The 22,967-nt window shown below is 43.2% G+C and overlaps 1 protein-coding gene across 1 annotated transcript in view; it reads right to left on the bottom strand.

Annotated features, from left to right (window-relative positions):
• ATP10D (ATPase phospholipid transporting 10D (putative)) overlaps positions 1-22,967 on the bottom strand; it is a 214,967-nt gene that overhangs the window by 97,820 nt on the left and 94,180 nt on the right. Inside the window, exons 2-4 of the mRNA XM_073583462.1 lie at positions 9,731-10,040; positions 7,800-7,994; positions 6,716-6,917 (exon numbers count right to left, since the gene is read on the bottom strand). Coding sequence (XP_073439563.1) covers positions 6,716-6,917; positions 7,800-7,994; positions 9,731-10,023 — 690 coding nt within the window. The 5' untranslated portion in view covers positions 10,024-10,040. The remainder of the gene's footprint in view (positions 1-6,715; positions 6,918-7,799; positions 7,995-9,730; positions 10,041-22,967) is intronic.

Genomic DNA, 22,967 nt, shown 5'->3' with positions numbered 1-22,967 from the left:
CCTGGGTTGTCCAAGAAGACCCCCCAGAATGTGGATGACCTGCTGGGCCTCGTAGAAAGGTACCATGTAGAGAGGTCCCTGAGGAAGCCAGGGGAAGGTACATCTCTATACTGGGATTCCCAGCGGGAGTCCGAGTCCCAAAAAAGGGGTAACATATCCACCACTGGGGGGAGTACAAGGTCTCAAGGAGCCGCTGAGGGGTTACCAAAGGCTGCTTCTAATGACCTGATCTGCTGGCGTTGTCAGGGTCCTGGACACATAGCATCCCGTTGTCCTATATGTACCGAGTAGATGGATTGCAGCCTGGGCAGGCGCTGATCATTTTATGCTTACCCAGCCTGCAGTGTGGACTATCAGCCCAGAGAAGGGCCGCAGTTATGTCCCGTGATTGTAAACATGGTGTACTGGTGTCAGGACTCTTGGGACTCAGAGCTTGGTGACCCTGATAAGGGTCACACTTCCCCACCAGTTGATCACAGGGAAACGTGGGCATCCGCTGTATCCACGGGGATGTCAAAGACTACCCTCTTGCCAGAGTGATGATTAAAACAAGTCATGGTACGGAGTTCCATAAGGTCGGGGTAGTCAGACTTGCTGCACCCAGTCATAATCGGATGGGACTTCAGACTGTTCTGGGACTTGTAGGGAAAAGCAGGGGTGTCCAGTGTTTCAGGCAGGAGCCAGCTCAACCCTGATGAATCCCCATTGCAGTTGGAGATTCAGGAGTTCCCCCTTGTGTGTCCTAGCCAGTTTTGAGGATGAATGGGTGATCAGAGAGGCCGAGCTTCCTGAGGTGGGGGTTTCTGGTGAAAATTTTGGTAACTGCTCAAATGCGGGATCTTACCATAAAAAGGGGCCTTTGAAAATGTGACTGTGATTGAGGGGTTTGCTGAAAAGCTGGGGGCTGACCCCAGGTACCCACACTTTGCAGTCAATAGTGAATTGCTGTATAGAGTGACTATACGGAGGGAAGATGAAATAGTGGAGCAGCTGTTGGTTCCAGGTCCCTATCGACGGAGGGTTCCAGACATGGCCTATTCGCATGTTTTGGGGGGACATCTCGGGGTGGAGAAAACGCAGGAGAGAATACCGCAGACGTTCTATTGGCTGGGATTGTTATCGGGAGATCTGGAATTATTGTAGGTCCTGCCCCACCTACCAGATAACCACTCCCTCTGCGCACTTCCAATGTCATCTAGTCCCGTTACCAGTAATAGAGATCTCGTTTGAGTGAATTGCCATGGACCTAGTAGGTCCGTTAGTTAAGTCGGCACGAGGGCACCAATATATCCTAGTGGTAATGGACTATGCGACCCGATACCCTGAAGAGGTACCCCTAAGGAACTCTTTCGCCCAGGAACTTGACATTATTTTTGCTAGGACAGGCCTGCTGAAGGAGATTCTGACAGACCAGGGACCCCATTCATGAGCAAGGTTATGAAAGAACTCTGTAGGGTCCTCCTGATTGCCAGCCGGGGCGAAGGAAACGGCACCAGGTCTATCATGAAAACTTGCTAAAACCCTTTAGAGATCGAGAATCGCTGGACACCCCTTCCCTGGGAGCCAGTCCCAAAGTTCCTGTGGACAATGTCACCATTGCAGTGACTATGATGCTGACCCAGAGGCAATTGTGTCGGGAGCAGTTGCCGCGAAACCGGGTCATACGCAGGTGGTCGAGCATGACGTGTTGACAGAACCGCACGTAAGGGCCCTCAAGCCCTATAGAATTCTGTAAGCACGGAGAGAAGTGATATGCTAGAGCTCAGGGTGACCGAGAAGTCAAAAAGTAGATGGTCAAGTCCTATCGTCCTTGTACCAAAGCCTGACTGAGTGGCAGTTCTGCAATGACAACCACAAGCTGAATGAAGTCTCTAGTTTTAATGCTTACCCTTAGCCTCGGGTGAATGAGCTCATTGAGAGACTTGGACCCGCAAGGTATATTACAACCCTGGACCTGACGAAGGGCTTTTGGCAGATCCCCATGTCCCACAGTGCCAAGGAGAAGACAGCCTTCAATACACCAGGATGCCTTTCGGTCTGCAGGAGGCCCCGGCCACCTTCCAGAGGGCGATGGATCGGCTCCTGGCTCCGGATAAGTATGCCGCAGTGTACATAGATGACAGTGGTCATTAGCCCTGACTGGGCTAGTCATCTACTGAAAGCGCAGGCGGTTCTGGATGCTTTGATGAATGTGGAGTTCACAATAAATCGGAAAAAATGTGCTATAGGGAAGGAAGAGGCCAAGTACCTAGGCTATGTTGTTGGGAGAGGTGAAATTAAGCCACAAATCAACAAGATCGAGGTGATGCAAGAGTGGCCGCATCCACTTTCCAAGAAGCAAGTGAGAGCGTTTCTTGGAATTGTGGGGTACTATTGGTGATTCATTCCGAAATTCGCTATGATAGCTGCGCAATTGACAGATCTTCTTAAAGGCACCAAATAAACGATAGTTAAATGGGCTTATGACACACAGATAGCGTTCCAGGGACTAAAGAGAGCTATGTGTAAACATCCGGTTCTGGTGGCACCAGATTTCAACAAAGAGTTTGTGGTCCAGACGGATGCATCAGAAGTTGGCTTGGGAGCAGTGCTGTCTCAAGTAGTAAATGGTGAAGAACATCCAATCCTGTATTTGAGCCGGAAGAAAAACTACGCCATCGTCAAGAAGGATTGTCTGGCCATAAAATGGGCCGTCGATACATTGAGGTACTATCTACTAGGCCGGAGGTTCAAACTTGTGTCTGATCATGCTTCTCTAAGATGGTTAAGGGAGAAAAAGGGTAAGAATGCCCAGGTGACTAGGTGGTTCTTAGACCTCCAGGATTTCAAATTCCATGTAGAAAATAGGCCCGGGAATTCACATGGGAATGCAGATGACCTCTCCCGAACTCCCTGTTTGGTGTCTCAAGGTGCTAAAGCCCCCGGCTTTAGGCAGAGGGGGAAAATATGAGGCAGCGTCACAGGTGTCATACATGAGGGGAGATAAGTGTCTCAGAGATTGCTTTCCTGTGTGATATGAAAGCCATAAGTGTTTTCTCCAGCATGATAGGAGCAGCTATAATTCCCTCGCTGCAGGGTGCCTAATAGCCAGTACATATCCAAGCAGGCCTGTCCGGTGACTAATTATCCTATTTGCAGTTCCCTGACTGACCTGAGGGTAAGGGGGGAGCCGACGCGCTACAAGTTCCAAAGCGGAACTGGAAAGTGGGATATACATAAATCCCTGCAGTTCGTGACACATTGGCAGCAGTGGGATACCTAAAATAAGCAACCTGAAGTAAATTGATAGGTCGATAGACTAGCTGTTTTTCATCACATTTTGTGGCAGCTGTGGGATAACTAAAATAAGTCTCCCTGCGAATGTGATATAGGTGCTGTGTGTGGTGAGAGTTTTCATGACAGCGAGTTATTCCACTTTTTGTTCGTCGATATGATAAAGCATTGTTTTCTTGGCTTTTTTTATGGTGTTCACCAAAAGGGTTAACCAATGGGACAGTTTTATAGGTCTGGTTGTTACTGACACAGCGATGCTAAATACACTACTATTCGAAAGTTTAGGGTCACCAAGACAATTGTGTTTTTCCATGAAAACTCATACTTTTATTAATCAAATGAGTTCACAAATGAATTGAGAATCTACTCCAGACAATGATAAGGTTCGAAAAAAAGATTTTTATTTGAAATAATAATTTTCTCCTTCAAACTTTCCTTTCATCAAAGAATGCTCCCTTTGCAGCAATTACAGCATTGCAGACCTTTGGCATTCTAGTAGTTAATTTGCTGAGGCAATCAGGAGAAATTTCACTCCATATCACAAGTTGGTTTGGCTTGATGGGCACTTTTTGTGTACCATACGGTCAAGCTGCTCCCACAACAGCTCAATGGGGTTGAGATCTAGTGACTGCGCTGGCCACTCCATTACAGATAGAATACCAGCTGCCTGCTTCTTCCCTAAATAATTGTTGTATAATTTGGAGATGTGCTTTGGGTCATTGTCCTGTTGTAGGATGAAATTGGCTCCAATTAAGCGCTGTCCACAGGGTATGGCGTTGCAAAATGGAGTGATAGTCTTCCTTATTCAAAATCTTTAACCTTGTACATATCTCCCACTTTACCAGCACGAAAGCAACCCCAGATCATCACATTACCTCCACCATGCTTGACAGACGGCATCAGGCACTCTTCCATCTTTTCAGTTGTTCTGCATCTCACAAATGTTCTTCTGTGTGATCTAAACACCTCAAATTTGGATTCGTCTGTCCATAACACTTTTTTCCAATCATCCTCTGTCCAATGTCTGTGTTCTTTTGCCCATATCAATCTTTTCCTTTTATTAGCCAGTCTCAGATATGGCTTTTTCTTTGCCACTCTGTTCTGAGGGCCAGCATCCCGAAGTCGCCTCTTCACTGTAGACGTTGACACTGGCATTTTGCGTGTACTATTTAATGAAGCTGCCAGTTGAGGACCTGTGAGGCCTTGATATATTAAACTACAGACTCTAATGTACTTGTCTTGTTGAACAGTTGTGCAGCGGGGCCTCCCATTTCTCCTTCTACTCTGGTTAGAGCTTGCTTGTGCTCTCCTCTGAAGGGAGTAGTACACACCTTTGTAGGAAATCTTCAGTTTCTTGGCAATCTCTAGCATGGAATAGCTTTCATATCCAAAAACAATTATAGACTGTCAAGTTTCACATGAAAGTTATTTTTTTCTGGCCATTTTGAGACTTTAATGGAACCAACAAATGTAATGATCCAGATTCTCAACTAGCTCAAAGGAAGGTCAGGTTTATAGCTTCTCTAATCAGCCAAACGGTTTTCAGCTGTGTTTACATACTTGCACAAGGGTTTTCAAGGGTATTCCAACCATCCATTAGCCTTCTTACAAAGTTAGCAAACACAAAGTACCATAACACTGGTTATGGAAATGGGTGGTTGGAAATGGAAATGGAATGGAAATGGTGGTTGAAATGGGTGGTTGGATGGTTCTTGGAAATGGGCCTCTATACACCTATGAAGATATTGCATTACCAACCAGACGTTTGCAGCTAGAATACTCATTTACCACATTAACAATGTATAGAGTGTATTTCTGATTTAATGTTAGCTTCATTAGAAAAAACTGTGCTTTTCTTTCAAAAATAAGGAAATTTCTAAGTGACCCTAAACTTTCGAACGGTAGTATATGTGTACTTTTATTATTTAGATTTTTTAATTTAAATTCAAATGTTTATTTATGGATGGAATAATTTTTTCATTATTTTTTTAAAATATTTTTACAATTATTTAAAAATTTTTTTAATTTAATTCTTACTTTTAGGCTGTGTTCACACACAGCGTTTTTTTTAGCGGTTTTTACCGCGGTTTTCACTATAAAACCGCTAAATATAAGCTGCACAGTCATTTCTATGCATTTTGCACTTTGTGTGCACATTGATGCGTTTTTTACCGCGAAAAAAACGCATCGCGGTAAAAACAGCAGCATGCACATTAATTTTGCGTTTTTTTCCACGGTTTAGGCTTCTCCCATGCTTTTAGAAACCGCTGCGGTAAAAAACGCATCAAAAACGCGCAAAAACCGCCGCGGAAAAATAGGTGCGGTTTCTGGGAAGGGATTCAGGTTTTTGTGCAGAAATTTTCTGCAACGTGTGCACATACCCTTACACTTTGTCCCACTATGGGACACATTTTGTGCAGGCTGTTCGCTTCTATAGCATGCAGATCTGCATGCTAAAGAAGCTGTCAACGCTGCAGTTTCTATATAGTAACCTGAAAGACTTCCTGACATGCACCGCATATGACCGGAAATTTCTCAGCTCTGGTAACCCGGATGTCGTCATGACGACATTGGGTTACCACAACAGCGATCGGGTCATGCCACGGGGTCACCAATCCAAAGGCAGAGGGGCTGTCAGCCCCTGTGCCGGCCCCGTAACGATGCGATCATGTTTGATTGCAGTGTTCTGGGGGTTAAAGTGCCGGGAGAAGTCTGTGACCGCTCTCCCAGCACTTTAACCCCCCCGGAACACTGCAGCACTTAGTCTCGGATGTCAGCTGTGAGATTAAGCTGACACCCGGCCGCAATCAGCCGTGCTCCCATCGTGAGCATGGCTGATCGCCCATGACGTACTATCCCGTCCATGGGCAGTTAGTCCCAGGGCACATGGACGGGATAGTACGTCAGTTGTCAGAAAGGGGTTAAATAATGTAAAAATATAAAACAAAAAAAATTTCCATAAGAGTCTGATCAAAATATAAAATGAACCCAATAAGTAAATGCTGTAAAGAGAAAAACATAAAAATGTCAAATTTTTATTTTAAAAAAATATAAAGTGGACAAGTTTGGTATTTCCATAATCACACTGACCTAGAGTATCATGATACCAGGACATTTTTATAAGCACAAAGAACAACATAAGAAATCAAAGCTCAAAGAATGATGTCAGAATTGTGTTTTTTTTCCACAATTCTGTTTTACTTGAAGTTTTATTCCTATTTTCCAATGTAAAATAAAATTAATTTTGCCACCGAAAACTACAACTTGTCCTGCAAAAAACTAACAGGGTTGTTGGTGGGAGGAAAAAAAAAAAAAAAAAAAAAAAAAAAAGCTATGGCTCTCGGAAGTCAGGGAAAAAAAAAAAAAAAAAAAAAATGCAACACGGAAAATTGGCATCAGCACTGCGGGGAGGGAGGATTTTAACACAGAATTTACAACTTACTATGGCGCATCCTTTTGCCACCTGTCTCTGTTTTAGGTTACTTTCACCATCAAGGCTTGAGGTTTCAATGTGACAAATCCCATCAGGATCAGAGGAATGCAGCAGGACCATGTCGGCCGGGATGATGTCGTCACACTGCAGCTTAATGAAATTTCCAACTTGAACATCTTTCCAGTAACATTCAACATATTTTCTTTCCTTCCTAAATTGTAATAAAAACATATAAATTGAAACAAAAACAAGTGTTTGTAAAGGGAATCTGTCAGCAAGTTTTTGCAATGTAATCAGAGAGTAGAACAATGCAGAGGCCGACACACAGATTCCAGTGATGCGTCACTTACTGTTCTGCTTTGTGCAGTTATGATAGAATCCCTGTTTTCTCTTCTGTAGATTTAGCAGTACTGTGAATGCTGAGCTCTGTATAATCTCAACCACACCACTGACTGGCAGCTTCCTCTGTATAATCGGGATAGGTGATAACTAGTGATCAGCGAACGTGCTCGGATAACGTTATCCAAGCATGCTCATGTGCTAACAGAGTGACTTCCGCATGTGCCTGCATGTCTCTTGGCTGTTAGACAGCTGTAACACGTGCAGGGATTCCTAGTTTATTAGGCAACAGGGGCAGCACAGTGGCTCAGTGGTTAGCACTGCAGCCATGCCGCACTTGAGTCTTGGGTTCCAATCCCACCAAGGACAACATCTGCAAAGAGTTTGTAGGTTATTCCCATGTTTGCATGGGTTTCCTCCCACATTCCAAAGACATAATGATAGGGAATTTAGATTGTGAGCCCCATCGGGGACAGCGATGATAATGTGCGCAAAACTGAAAAGCGCTGCAGAATATGTTGGCGCTATATAAAGAGATGATCATCATCATCTACAATTCTCTGCACTTACCCCGCAGAATGATTAGATACATAGAGCGCATACAGGTAAATTGTGCACTGACAAACCACAAGCAGACAGTATAATATAAGTTCGTGTTCATATGGCACAGTGTACAGAAAACTGTAGTATAGCTCTACCACATGTATAAAGAGCATCAGACTGATTACGTGCAGTGTCTATATACCATGCTTACCTACAATACACCCGTGTCAGTATGTGGTTAATGACCTTGTCCAGCTTGTGTTTGCGGTAGTCCTCCAAACCATCCTTAATAGCGATGATAGTCAGTACAACAATGAGGGGTATCATGGTGATCTCCTTCTGGAAAGCCTCTACCACAGGGACCCAGTTCAAAAACACCAGCAACAGGAAGTATAAATTGGCAGCTCTAAAGAGACAAGACAAAATTGTAGAAAAGAGAACAATGTTTTTCAGTACTGGAAGCGGGAACCAAAACAGTGTACTATGCTATGGTGCCCACCTCCAATAGGAGGATACAGCCAAAAATTATGTCCATCAGAGCACACAGTTAGTCTATCTGCATCATAACCGTCAATGTACCTATCAGTGCATATGCCCAAATCCCGGTTTGCAGGAGTTCAGACGCAAGCCCCAACAAAGCCCCAACTTACATGAAGTGTGTAGTAACGCTGCCCTGGCCAGCTGCCCCTACGCACGTTACACCGCAGCATTGCCTCCCTCTATGAGGTGAAGTCATGCTTGGAGGCAGAAAGGGGACCCCCCATGCCAGGTAACATAGATTAAATCAATTCCTGCTGCAGGTCAGAAAAGGGAGCTGCCTTATAAATTCTGGCCAGCAGAGAGGGTTGGCAAGTCAGCTAGGGGTTGTCATCGAAACAAGAGCAGCTGTGAGGAGAAATGACAAGACAGTTAAACGTGAGGTAAAAAGATCTTTCTGGAAGATCCAGTCAGTTCAAGAGGGGGAGCTGATCTGTACAGAGGGAACGGACACGAGCAGAGACGGAGAGTCTCTGGGGAAGCTAAAAACTGCCTATAGCAGACCCCAGAGCGAAGCGCTATTGGAGAGAAAGGGACTCCAGAGTTCTTGGTGGACAGGAGCTGTATGTCCTGATCGCCGAATCTGAAAGTACAAGTGATTGTAAATTGCTGTGCGACATTGAACACCTGAGGGCACGGCAGCAGATAAGGAGCCTGGGGCTGACGGTGAAAAGGACGGTACCCGTGGAACAGGCTCATGCTGACAGCCGTACAGGTTAGTGAAATCAGCACGCAATTGAGGGTCGCAGCTTAGTTATAAACAGCAGAGACCAGCACACAAAGCGCAGAAGGAAGATCCAAAATCCCCACCTGGCAAGGTGGATTCCCTGAATGCCTCTAGGCGAGCCGGACTCATTCCATCACCTGTATGTGGTACTCCAGATTGAAACCAATTGCCAGTAAAAGGTAAAGAAACTGCACATCTGTGTCCTTCTCTCATTTCTCTGCACCCCAACGTTCACAGTCATCTTAACTATTAATCTAACATCTTTGCCCTGGGACTATTGCTCTACCTGTGGAGAGCTATTTTCACCTCAGCTGCGCCACATCAACAGTCTCAGGGGAACAACACCGCAGCGCTGGTCACCTCTGACCAGAATACCACAGGTGGCGTCATGTATTTAATCATCTACAAACTTTATCTTTATTTTTACCACATCAGCAACAACTTTTCCCCTTCCCTTTCATTATTTTATTTAATGGACACCCCAGGGCCACAGACCGGGTCGCCGCTGCAGTGACACCGCCCCCGTTGAAGTCGACGGGCCCAGTACCGAGTACCCCACGGGCCCTAGCGCGCCCTCACGCCACCGGCGCTCGTGCCCAGGGAGCTCCATATGCATGATAAAACACCTGAATGATAAGATTTTGTGGCTTCGTGTTTTATAAAGATTTTTGCCGGCACTGTAATAAATGTCAATAGACTGGTTTTTGAAGGTAATAAAATGTCTAAAAATCTTCAGTCTGATCATCATACCCTCTGGTCTTCCTGGCAGGTATTGCCAGAATCAACAGGAATTCACATATTATTTACCCTTACAAACCATTTATTTTATACAACATAATAAGCTGCAGATCTATATATTTTTTTTTTTTTTAACTTGCCTATGGAATTGTTCAAACAAGTTCCTTGGTAGAAAATTCAGCAACGTGTACTTGGTTGTCCGTATTCTGTTGTTTCTGTAGCCATTGGATATCCTCTCATACTCTTCTTTAAACCGTTCAGAATATGGGACCACGTTGCGGTGCTTAGAAGTTAATCTGCTCCTGTTGTTATTTCTACCACAAAACGTCAAGAAGGGACACAATAGTGAGGAGCCCTCGGAGGATTCATTGACTCCACTGAAGGGTGCGACACGCTGCCATCTCTGACGTGCCCACTGGATGGGGCTAGCCATGTCAGGTCTCCAATTTTCTAAAAATAAAAATGTAATTATACACTGGAAAAATTTAAATAAAAGCGACAAATTTTCAATTTTTTTCACCTTTTTTTCTACCCTTCTTCAAAGACCCACATCTTTTTTACTTTTTAGTTGACACAGCATTATTAGGACTATTTTTGTGGGATTAATAGTAGTTTTGAAAGAAACCACTCATTCTAAAGTGAAATGTGCTGAAAAACAACAAAAAAAAATGTCAAAATGGTGAAGACAATTAATTCAGACATGAGTTTCCTTTTGGCGGTCATTTTATAGTTGGAGCTCTTTGGGAGATATCTTGTGTTGCACTATTGTGCTTAGCATGAAAAGAAAAATGTGCCAAAAATGGTGCTAATAGAATGTGATAAAAAAAAAAATTTTTTACAGTGCAAAAGTGGAAAAATATTTAGAAATTGTATACAAATGTAGAATAAACTTATGATATTGGCTATATTCAACAGGTTAAAAAAAAAAAGTGCTTGGGTTGAGGTGACAAAAATACATTTTTATATAACATTTATGTAAAAGCTAATAAAAAAGGAGACCATTAAATAGATTTGGCATCATACCAATGGAGATGGCCTAAAGAATCAAGTTGAATCTTGTATATACCACATTTAACTATTCTCAAATGTGCTTTAACCAATTAATAATGTATACATCTGTACGGTTCAATTACACAGTCAAAAAGGTCTAAAAATTAACAGGTAAAATATGCAACCAAGTGTATGGTGGATACCCAGTGTCAATATTACTGGTGGTACCAAGGCAGCCCTGTCTCACACGCTTTGTGCAGGCTATACATAGACATAAGATAATCCCTGGGAAAAAAAATCATAACCACGCACAGTCCAAATTTGCAAGATGTAGCAAGAAGGAAAATTATTTGCTTGATCAGCTGAAAGAACCACAACCATGAGGCTTTACCAACATCTGAATATGAATGTAACAGAACAATTGCACAAGATGCAACAGTCAATTTATAACAATCTGTTTAGTAGATACTCCCAAAAACATGGCCATCTTTCGGCTACCAGCACTTTTAGAAATGAGAACGTTAGTAAATTTTTGTGTCTCATTCAAAAATGTTTGTTAATCCTGATGAATAACAGTTTTGCCGCAGGCTGATGTGCCTCTTTCTACTCGTGCCAAAAAGTCTGAAGTATGGAGGATCAATATGATGGTAACATAATGCTTTATGAATGTAAGCCCGGTACGAGACTCATCACAAGTCTACATGTGTGCGCCCAATATTCACATAAAGAATAGATCTTAGTATTTTACTACTAAACTCCTCAAATGCACATGTGAAGGTAGCAGTGAGCAAAGTCTTCTATAGAGTCAAAAAATGTACTTGACCCTGAAGCCCTCCCCTCACCATCTATGTGGACCAGAAGCAAGCCTGCTGAATTGTAACTGGAGGACAGCTCAACTCACCTGAGCAACATATATCAGGGTGGAAACTTCATTATTCAATTTAAGAGATAAGCCAAGGTTCCCGAAGGTCAAAATCCTTACCCTTTTTATTTAGACATAACATTTTTTTTTTTTTAAATTTCCCCAAACAAAATAGCGCTGGCGGTTGCACCGACACAGTAGCATCTATCGCGTTACAATAGATGCTACTGCGCAGGTGCCACTGCCATTCTGGCAGAGAACAAAAAAAAAAAAAAAAATGATGCTTCATCAAGATGGTGCCAGTGCAGTATCATCCATTGTAACAAGATTGATACTACTGTGCAGGCGAGGCCACCGGCGTCATTTTGTTTGAAAAAAAATAAAAAATTATTTCACAAAACCGTATGTCTAAGTACACAAATGGAAACTCTGGTCACACAAAGACAAACAATAGTTCTACATTTGCAGTGGAAAGGGGGCTTATACAGACTACGATATCTGGTCAAAGATATGAACATATGTTCATCTTATAATGCCAAGAGAATGTTTTTTTTTTCTTTAAGAAATGTCTAATCTATTCTTGCAAACATATGCACTATACAGTTTCTAATAATCTCAGGTGCAAAAATAGAATACAGAAATAGGGGCAGTGTGTGACTCATGTCACCCACACAACTCTGATTTAGTAGATGTAGATGTGGAATCCTGACTTTTCCTTACTTCCAGAGCTGTAATATACTGGATTAGGAGAATAACCCGATATAAAAAACATCCGCATCTTTTGAATTTAGGAATTTCTGGTAGTGCCCGTTGCCTTTAGTAAGCCACAGTGTGAGTGCACCACTCAGTAATTCTGCACTGATGCCAAGTTCCCTGTTGTGTTGTTCAATTCCACAATCACTTCAGGCACATCAACTTCTCTAAAGTCGCAGACTGGATACAGCGGGCACAGCACAAAGAAACAAGTAATATTCCATGGGGATTGAGTCTACTTTTATACGGATACTCTCCCTCAGAGTCAATAAAGTATCACCCAAGACCCAAATAATGAGGTTATAAAATATACAGTATACGGTAACACTTTACAATAAACAGTACAGTCAAGAGGGCTTCAGAAATATAACTTTGCATCAAGTACAGGAATTGGACTGCAGAAGACTGCGGCAAAGTTATATTCTATGAACAAAGCCCATTCAGATTCTTGGAGTTCATCAGTGGGATTTTTTGCCCATTCATCCAGAAGGGCATTTGTGAGGTCAGACACTGCTGTTGGATGAGAGGGCCTAGGTCACATAGCTACACCCTGTTCAGCTAAAAAAAAAAAAAAGTTTGATTTAGTTGAGGTCCGTGCCATGTGTGGGCCAGTCATCAACACCTATCTCATCCAATCATGCTTTTATGGACTTCAGGCCATGTTCACACATTCAGTATTTCACATAAGAAATTGTAAGCCTTTAGGAGTGGGTGATAGTACAGAAGTGGTGACGTGTGTATTATACTTTCCGTCTGATTTTGGCTTAAAAATACTGATGTAAAATACAGGAAAGATGTATATCTTTGTACCGTGTTAGCCAGTAGACAGAAAAATATTCAGGATTGAGAGTCCTCAGTAGTTGATACCTTTTAATGGCTAACTGAAAAGATGGTAATACATTGCAAGCTTTCGAGACTACTCAGGTCTCTTCATCAGGCTAGACTTCAGATTTTGTATTAGTCTAGCCTGATGAAGAGACCTGAGTAGTCTCGAAAGCTTGCAATGTATTACCATCTTTTCAGTTAGCCATTAAAAGGTATCAACTACTGAGGACTCTCAATCCTGAATATTTTTCTGATGTAAAATACTGACCAAAAACAGAACGTGTGAACGTGGCCTTACTGTGTGCACTAGGGCACAGTCATGCTGTTGTCAACAGATCGGTGAGGGTCCAAGTCCTGAGAACCCCTCACCTTAAGCGAAGTGTACAGCTCGGGAGACAGAAGAAAACGTTTTCAGTCTAAGCACGCACATCGAAACGTGTACAGATTCAAATGAAAGCAAAGGTTCGAAGCCTATGTTATCTATTGAAAATGTACTACAGTCTGTGTATGTACTCACACAGGAGCTGTGTGCTCCGATCTCCATCCAAGGTGGAGGGTATTATGAAAAGTTCTAAATATCAGTCAATTTTTCAACTAAATCTTCAGGCCTCTGCTAAAAAGCAGAAGAGGAATTTTATAAGCATACCTCCAAAATCAACAAAAGTATGGCTTCCCCAGAAGATCAAAGTTGTAGAGTGACCCAGCCAGAGCCCACATTTGAATAAAATTGAAAATCTTAAGAGGCTGCTGTACACAGGAGTTGCCCTCGCAATCTGGCATATTTGGAGTACTGCTGCAATGAAGAGTAGGCAAATATTGCCAATTCTAGATGTGACATGCTGATCAACGCCTACTACCAAAAAGTTGAATACTGTCAAATTCACAGGGTACTTAACAGAGTATTGGGTTAAGGTTGAGCATATTTTTGCAACCACGATATTTTTAGCTCTTTACTTTTCTTTTTTTCCCCAAACAATAAGATTTTAGTTTACTTTTCAATTTAATTGCACAGATTATGGGTCACATTAAAAGTGGAATGAAATGATTCTAAAAACGTGACATTTTAACAGGGTTGTGTAGACTTTACATCCACTGTGTGCATCTATTTCTCACTTATATACAGTGGAGAAAATAAGTGTTTGATACACTGTTGAGTTTGCAAGTTTTCCACCTACAAAGAATGGAGAAGTCTGTAATTTTTATCGTAGGTACACTTCAACTGAGAGACAGAATCTTTAAAAAAAAAATCACTGATTTTTACATAAGTGATTTGCATTTTATTGCATGAATTAAGTATTTGATACAATAGAAAACAGATCTTAATATTTATCAATCAAATTTATTATCGCCAAGTACATATTACATATATACAAGGAATTCTTTGTGGCAAAGAGGCAACATAATATATAACAACAGATACAACAAGTAACATCTAACAAGACAGATACAGTATATAGTCTACACATGACGATTTAATTGTTGAACAGAGAGTGGATAGAAGCTGTTCATACGGCGGTTGGTGCTGCATTTGGGGACTCTGAAGCGACGTCCTGAAGGGAGTAGTTGGAATGAGGAGTGTCCCGGGTGAGAGGGATCAGATGAAATTTTCAATGCGTGGGATCGAATACTCTTATCATAAAGATCCTGGATTTTAGGCAGGGGGAACCTATAATTCTCTCTGCTGTTCTGAAAGTCCTTTGTAAGCGGAGTTTGTCATGCGCAGTGGCTCCCCCATACCAGACTATCAGAGAGGAACAAATCACAGATCTGATGACAGCATTAAAGAATAAGATCAGCAGATTCTTAGACAAGCCATATCTTTTCAGCTGACGTAGGAAGAACATCCTCTGTTGTGCTTTTCTTATAACAGCATCCACGTTTTTCCCCCATTTAAGATCATGAGAGATGATAACACCAAGGAATTTAGTCTCTGTGACCCTAAGAACCACTTCGTCGTGGATGTAGATTGGAAGTATCTCATGTTGATCTTTCCTAAAATCCACAACCATCTCAGCAGTTTTTTTAGTGTTGAGTACAAGATTATTGGCTTTACACCAGTCACATTCTTTTCACCTCACTCCGATACAAGTCTTCAGCATTTCCCCTGAAGAGACCAATCAGTGTCATATCATCGGCACTGATTGTAGTACAGAAACTTGCTTGCAATTACAGAGGACAGAGGTCAGACGTTTCCTGTAGTTCTTGACCAAGTTTGCACACATGCTACAGCAGGAATTTTGGCCAACTACTTCATACAGCTCTTCTCCAGGTGTTTCAGGTTTCGGGACCGACACTGGGCAACATTGATTTTCAGCTCCATCTAGAGATTTTCATCTTGGTTCAGGTCTGGACACTGGCTAGGTCACTCCAGGACTTTGAAATGCTTCTTACGTAGACACTCCTTAGCTGCCCAGGCTGTGTGTTTCAGGTCATTTTCATGCTGGAAGATCCAGCCACGACCCATCTTTAAAGCTTTTACTGCAGGGGAGAGGTTGTTGGCCAAAATGTCGCAATACATGGTCCCATCCATCCTTCCTTCAAATCAGTGCAGAAAAGCACCCCTAAAGCAGGACTTTTCTGCCACCATGCTTCACGGTTGGGATGGTGTTTTGGGGGTTGTACTCATCCTTCTTCCTTCAAACATGGCAAGTGGAGTTGATATCAAAAAGTTCTATTTTTTTCTCATCTGACCACATAACCTTTTACCATGAATCCTCTAGATCATCCAGATGGTCATTGGCGAACTTCAAACAGGCCTCGACATGTGCTGGTGTGAGCAGGACGACTTTGCGTGCGGTGCAGGATTTTAATCCATGACAGCCTTGTGTGTTACTAATGTGTTTGAGACTCTGGTCCCAGCTGTCTTCAGGTCATTAACCAGGTCCTTCTGTGTAGTTCTGGGCCGATTCCTGACCTCTCTGAGAATCATCCTTACCCCGAGGCGAGATCTTGCATGGAGCCCCAGACCGAGGAAGACTGACAGTCATCGTGTTTCTTCCATTTTCTAATAATTGTGCCAACAGTTGATGCCTTCTCACCAAGCTGCTTACATATTGTCCTGTAGCCCATCCAAGCCTTGTGCAGGTCTACAATTTTGTTATTGGTGGCCTTAGACTGCTCTTTGGTCTTGGCCATGGTGGAGAGGTTTGGAGTGTGATTGACATTCTGTGGATAGGTGTCTTTTATACAGGTAAGCTGGTTGGTAGGTGATTAAATGCTTATTTCATGAAATAAAATGCACTTTAATCATGTAAAAATCATACAATGTGATTTCCTGCTTTTTATTTTTAGATTCTGTCTCTCAAAGTTGAAGTGTGCCTACGATAAAAATGACAGACCTCTCCATTCTTCATAGATGAGAAAACTTGCAAAATCGACACACACTAAGATATGAAGATTTTGTCAATAGGATCCTCTCACTGTAGCATTGACTCAAATGTCAAAGAGCTCCATACTATAAGAACGCCAGAAACTGCTTGCCATGTCCGGACCCTGTGAACATGTTCTGTATTTTTTCATGTTTTGAGTAAAGTTTTTATGGTATAACCATACACAAAACAACGAAGAATTTACAATCCATAAAGACACGTTCCACATTGTTTCAATAGCTCTTCCCTGTAAATATGGTCACATGTCATGGTGAGCAATAAACGTGCTTGTAAAACAAATCGTAAAAGTAATACATAAAATACAGTCATATGTAAAAGTTTGGGCACCCCTATTAATGTTAACCTTTTTTCTTTATAACAATTTTGGTTTTTGCAACAGCTATTTCAGTTTCATATATCTAATAACTGATGGACTCAGTTATATTTCTGGATTCAAATGAGGTTTATTGTACTACAGAAAATGTGCAATCTGCATTTAAACAAAATATGACCGGTGCAAAAGTATGGGCACCCTTATCATTTTCTTGATTTGAACACTCCTAACTACTTGTCATGATCCTGTGTTGGATCTGGCGGTATTAAATGCAAAGTGAACTTTTTTTACTTTGGAAAGTTCCAAGGTGTCTTGACTGTCCCCGGTGGTGGTGAGTGGTATTGCCCTTTAAGTTTTTGTGCACTTAATTAGGGATCAGGTGTGACACCCTATAAAGGTGTGCTAGGGGGTGCAATCGCTGCCTGTGATATTGTGAGATTGTTCACTTTGAGTAGGAGAGCCTGGATGAAGGATGGAGCTGGTGAGGAGTCCTGCGCAGCTTAGCCAGGGGGGATGTGTTTCAGCTATGGTGTCTGGACGAAGGGCTGGCATGGTGTGGTGGAGTCGCAGTGATGGTGTCAGCGGGAAGTGTCTGCATGGGCTGGTGGAGTGGCGACTATGGAGAGTGGCACTCACCATGTGGGACTTGGCCGCTGAGCTGGACTCAAGCATGCTCGACTTCGTGTCAGCAGCTGAACTCTTCCTTGGGACTCTGGTTCTAAGCAGCTGCAACTGGTGTTGGACTCTGCTCCAAGGTTGCACTAAGGTGAAGGATCCTGTTATGGTGATGGATCCGGGTGGAGGAGAAGATGCACTCAGGGGGAGGGCTCTGTTGCTAGGAGCGCACGCAACAGAGCAAAGCTAAGTGGTGTTTCCCCTGTATTGTCTCTTTCCTCATGTGTGTTATTAGTGCAGTGGTGGGATTAGTCTCCGCACCGACCCATTCCCTAGTGAGGGTTTAGGTTCAGGGTGAGCAAGGGCGTTGAGGTACGCGTGCGGCGCCCGGTGCGAAACCGGCATAGGGAACGTTAGGAGTGCAGGGACACTGGCTCAGGGGAGCTCAGGAGGTCTCCAATTCCCTTTTCCCTATTGCAGGGCCCACCATTGTTAAAGTTTCCAGGTTTCTCCCTTTATTATTTAAATTCGCCGTACTGGAGGCGGGGTTTCCAGATTTTATGTATATAACGTGTAATACCCAAATTCGCCAGGTGGAGGCGGCGTATCCACCTGCACGCTTTATTATTTAAATTCGCCCCACTGGAGGCGGTGTATCCAGGGCCACTTGTGTTATGGGTCCGCCTTGCGGAAACATCTGCGTCCTGACACACGTGATCATGACACTACTTTTTACTGACTTCCTGAAGCACTAAATTGGTTTTGTAACCTCATTGAGCTTTGAACTTCATAGCCAGGTGTATCAAATCATGAGAAAAGGTATTTAAGGTGGCCACTTGCAAGTAGTTCTCCTATTTGATTCTCCTATGAAGAGTGGCATCATGGGCTCCTCAAAACAACTCTCAAATGATCTGAAAACAAAGATTATTCAACATAGTTTTTCAGGGGAAGGATACAAAAAGTTGTCTCAGAGATTTAACCTGTCAGTTTCCACTGTGAGGAACATAGTAAGGAAATGGAAGAACACAGGTACAGTTCTTGTTAAGCCCAGAAGTGGCAGGCCAAGAAAAATATCAGAAAGGCAGAGAAGAAGAATGGTGAGAACAGTCAAGGACAATCCACAGACCACCTCCAAAGACCTGCAGCATCATCTTGCTGCAGATGGTGTCACTGTGCATCGGTCAACAATACAGCGCACTTTGCTCAAGGAGAAGCTGTATGGGAGAGTGATGCGAAAGAAGCCGTTTCTGCAAGCACGCCACAAACAGAGTCGCCTGAGGTATGCAAAAGCACATTTGGACAAGCCAGTTACATTTTGGAAGAAGCTCCTGTGGACTGATGAAACAAAGATTGAGTTGTTTGGTCATACAAAAGGTGTTATGCATGGAGGCTTAAAAACACAGCATTCCAAGAAAAACACTTGCTACCCACAGTAAAATTTGGTGTAGGTTCCATCATGCTTTGGGGCTGTGTGGCCAATGCCGGCACCGGGAATCTTGTTAAAGTTGAGGGTCGCATGGATTCCACTCAGTATCAGCAGATTCTGGACAATAATGTGCAAGAATCAGTGACGAAGTTGAAGTTACGCAGGGGATGGATATTTCAGCAAGACAATGATCCAAAACACCGCTCCAAATCTACTCACGCATTCATGCAGAGGAACAATTACAATGTTCTGGAATGGCCATCCCAGTCCCCAGACCTGAATATCATTGAACATCTGTGGGATGATTTGAAGCGGGCTGTCCATGCTCGGCGACCATCAAACTTAACTGAACTGGAATTGTTTTGTAAACAGGAATGGTCACAAATACCTTCATCCAGGAACTCATTAATAGCTACAGGAAGCGACTAGAGGCTGTTATTTTTGCAAAAGGAGGATCTGCGAAATATTAATGTCACTTTTATGTTGAGGTGCCCATACTTTTGCACCGGTCAGATTTTGTTAAAATGCAGATTGCACATTTTCTGTTAGTACAATAAACCTCATTTGAATCCAGAAATATAACTGAGTTTATCAGTTATTAGATATATGAAACTGAAATAGCTGTTGCAAAAACCAAAATTGTTATAAAGAAAAAAGGTTAACATTAATAGGGGTGCCCAAACTTTTACATATGACTGTATATACATGTGTGTATTCTGTTAAAGAAAGCCATTCCAGCTATCTATGCTTAAACTATGATTGAAAACAAAGACCTTCCTCTATTAAGTTCAGCCACATAGCAAAACCAAAACCATGACCTCCTCTACAGCCCCGCTCCTGTACCGCAGAAATGTCAGCTGCCGCAGAGTTCTCTCTTTTCTACTAGATACAGCACCGCTCTTGTCCATGTGTTTGCAGCTCTGCAATACTGGGACTGGACTGCAATCCCAAACACAGATCACAGGCAAAAGTGTCACACTGGTGGAAAAAGAACCAGATATTACATTATTTTGCTCAAACTCAATCAGCTCTTCTTTAGAACAAGCCATTCTTTCATAAATTGATAAACAAATATGTTAAAGGGGGCGCAGTCGTTTGCGCCATATGATGCTTATTGAGAAAGAAAAAAACAACCCACTAGTTCATTAAAAGCAATGCGTTTCACAAATGTTAGTAAAGGCAGACTGGATGGTGAATGGCTGGATTTTATACACCAGGAACAATATGAATGAATGAATATCCAAAACTCAGTGATTAAGAGGGAGTATCCCAATATCCATATAATGTGTATGTGCAACAGCCCTGGTATGGGGCCATTCCGTTCACAATTATCCACCCCCACGCAGCGTCCACAGCCGATTGAATAACCAGAGACAACAGGTCTCGGGGATAACAGCTGCTTTACTTCAGCAGAACAGGGAGATATAACATGGAGTAATGGTAACAATTCACGCGAGGAATCCATGGCCAATACAGTTCAGAATTGGATTCTGACACAGAATTGAGGTTCTGAAGCTTTAAGAACCTGTATTAGTTAGGAGCAGTACTTGCAGGTAATTATAAGAGCAGCACGGTGGCTCAGTGGTGGCTCAGCTGGAGTTCTGGGTTCGAATCCCACCAAGGACAACATCTGCAAGGAGTTTGTATGTTCTCCCCGTGTTTGCGTGGGTTACCTCCCACATTCCAAAAACATACTGATAGGGAATTTAGATTGTGAGCCCCATCGGGGACAGTGATGATAATGTGCGCAAACTGTAAAGCGCTGCGGAATATGTTAGCGCTATATAAAAATATAGATTATTATTATAAGAGAGTTCAAAGTCTGCTGGTGGCATAAAGGCAGAAGAGGGAATATATGGCAGTATGTACAGACCTGAAATCCTGTATTCATGTTTTCAGCTGGTTACGATACGTGCAGAAATATACTTGAAGTAAATAACGGATAATTTGCAGTGAGGCGGGGGGACCCTCGATTTCCTCAACATGGGGAGCAATAGGTTCTTCTGTACACATTTAGTGAGACCTAAGGCTGGAGAAGCACGCCTTAAACCACACAGCGGGGACCCAGGGTTAAAAAAAAGGTTAAAAGTCTTCAGCCATCTTGGCTGCAGAATTCAGGGGACGTTGTAAGTCTTGAGATTAAGATCTGGATGAACCTCCAGGCTTGGAGCCTGGAGGTGGTCGGTAGATCCCTCACATGAGGTCTGCTCTGGGTCACATCTTGTACAAGACTCCTCAGGGAACTTTCCAGAAACCTGTCTTGTCTCCACAGAGACTGGAGGTAGCTCCTCCCATTGAACCTTGGTGACAGGGTCACTGACCAATAGGATAACTCTCAATTCTTGTGTCAGACCTCACAATGTGATAATATATAAATCATGAATATATGAGATTAGTGAGTAATGGATTCATTTAAACCATATAACAGTAAAATAACTTAGGGGTGAGTCGAGATGTACAAAAGCTGCTCACGGTCCAGGGTTACTTAGGCCTCTTTCACACATCCGTTTTTCGCCTTCAGGTGCGATCCGGCTATTTTTAGTAAAACCGCATCTGGCGAAATGCAATGCCGGATACGGTTTTCCCCCATTGACTTGTATTAGCGCCGGATGGCCATGCGGTTGTTCCGATTTTGACCGGATCCGGCAATCTGTCTCAATCCGGCGTCAGGAAAAAACGGCAACTGTAATGTTTTTTGTCTCCGGCGAAAAAGCCGGAACCGCCGTATCCGGCGCTTCCGGCTTTTTCACACAATGAAAGTCTATGAGCGACCGCAATGCGCCGGATCCGTTTTTTTTGGTCTGAGCATGCTCAGTAGCCCTGCCCACAGCAAACATATATAAAACCATGACAGTGGGACCCTCAGCCACAGCCAATATGCCACCCAAGAGAGGAGCCAGCCGCAGGAGAAGGCAGGAGAGTACTGCACCACCAGCACCACCCCAAATGGAGCCAAGGGACCTTGCTGAACAGGCGGAGGGGAGTCCACCAGCAGACGACAGACGGTAATTATTACATCCCCCATTCCTCAAAACTAGGGCCATGGAATAGCAATATATTCATTGGTCCTTTGTTTCTCTTTATTCACCAGCAGAAGCCGCCCTATAGAAGCAGCAGCAGCACCAGCAACAGGAACGGAGTCTGCCCAGCAGCAGGACACCACATCTTCTGGGAGCCCTCCCTCACATCGTCAGCGTTTAACGGTTTTTATTTCCAAAATCCATCATCTCTGGAATATATGTCTATTAATTGGCTTTTTTTTCAAAACAGGAATCACAAGCTGAAGATGATCTCCCAGAAGAAGAACGAAGGGGTGGACAGATACCTGGAGTGGGCTCGCAATTGGTAAGTTTCCTGCATCAATAGGAGTAACACAACATCACACTACATACAACACATAGAAAACAATTTAGTGCAGACATCACACAGCAAACAGATATGCCTACACCCAAGCACATAACTTATTTTTTTTTCTTTTCTAGTCTTCCCAATCTGGTGCTCGGCGAAGAGGTCCTCGCAGTGCCTCCCAGGGTCGTTGGCGTCAGCGACGCGGCGATCACCATCGTGTAAGTATAATATTTTTGTTAGGTTTTTTTCCCTTTTTTTTTTTTACATTTGTTAAGCGTGGAGGCTAATTTTATTTGTTTTCTCTTTTTCTTTAACAGGCTTCACAGCGTGCTCCCCACTCTGACGGTGAGGAAGGGGGGATTGACGTGGACCTCCTCATCAATCTGGTCAGAGAAAGGGAGCCGCTATTGAATATGGGGGACCGTCACCATGCTGATCTTATTGTGACCCGACGGCTCTGGGAGGAAATCTGCTCGCTCCTCGTGGACCGTTGGGAGGACCTTGATGCTCGGGCCCAGATTCAAGAGCATAAGTATATACAGTTCCGGTTGCTTGATGTAAAGCAATGTTTCCCGAACTCCAGTCCTCATTGCCCCCACGGGTCATGTTTTCAGGATTTCCTTTTGAGCAACTCTATGGAAATCCTGAAAACATGACCCGTGGGGACCACGAGGACTGGAGTTTGTGAAACACTGATGTTGTATACTAACCACGTTGTGCTTTCTCGTTTCAGGGGAGAGAATTGTGAAGCGGTGGCGGTCTGTGAGGGATCGTTTCAAAAAGGAGTTCAACAAAGAGATGCGGGCTCCGAGTGCATCTGGAGGACGCAAGAGCAAGTACAAGTATGCACGAGCCC

Source organism: Dendrobates tinctorius, unplaced genomic scaffold, assembly GCF_039654945.1.
Source record: "Dendrobates tinctorius isolate UK_male_01 unplaced genomic scaffold, ASM3965494v1 ptg000079l, whole genome shotgun sequence".
In the NCBI taxonomy this organism is placed as follows: domain Eukaryota; kingdom Metazoa; phylum Chordata; class Amphibia; order Anura; family Dendrobatidae; genus Dendrobates; species Dendrobates tinctorius.
Note: the sequence above shows the minus strand (reverse complement) of the source record. Positions and strands in the feature narration are given on the sequence as shown.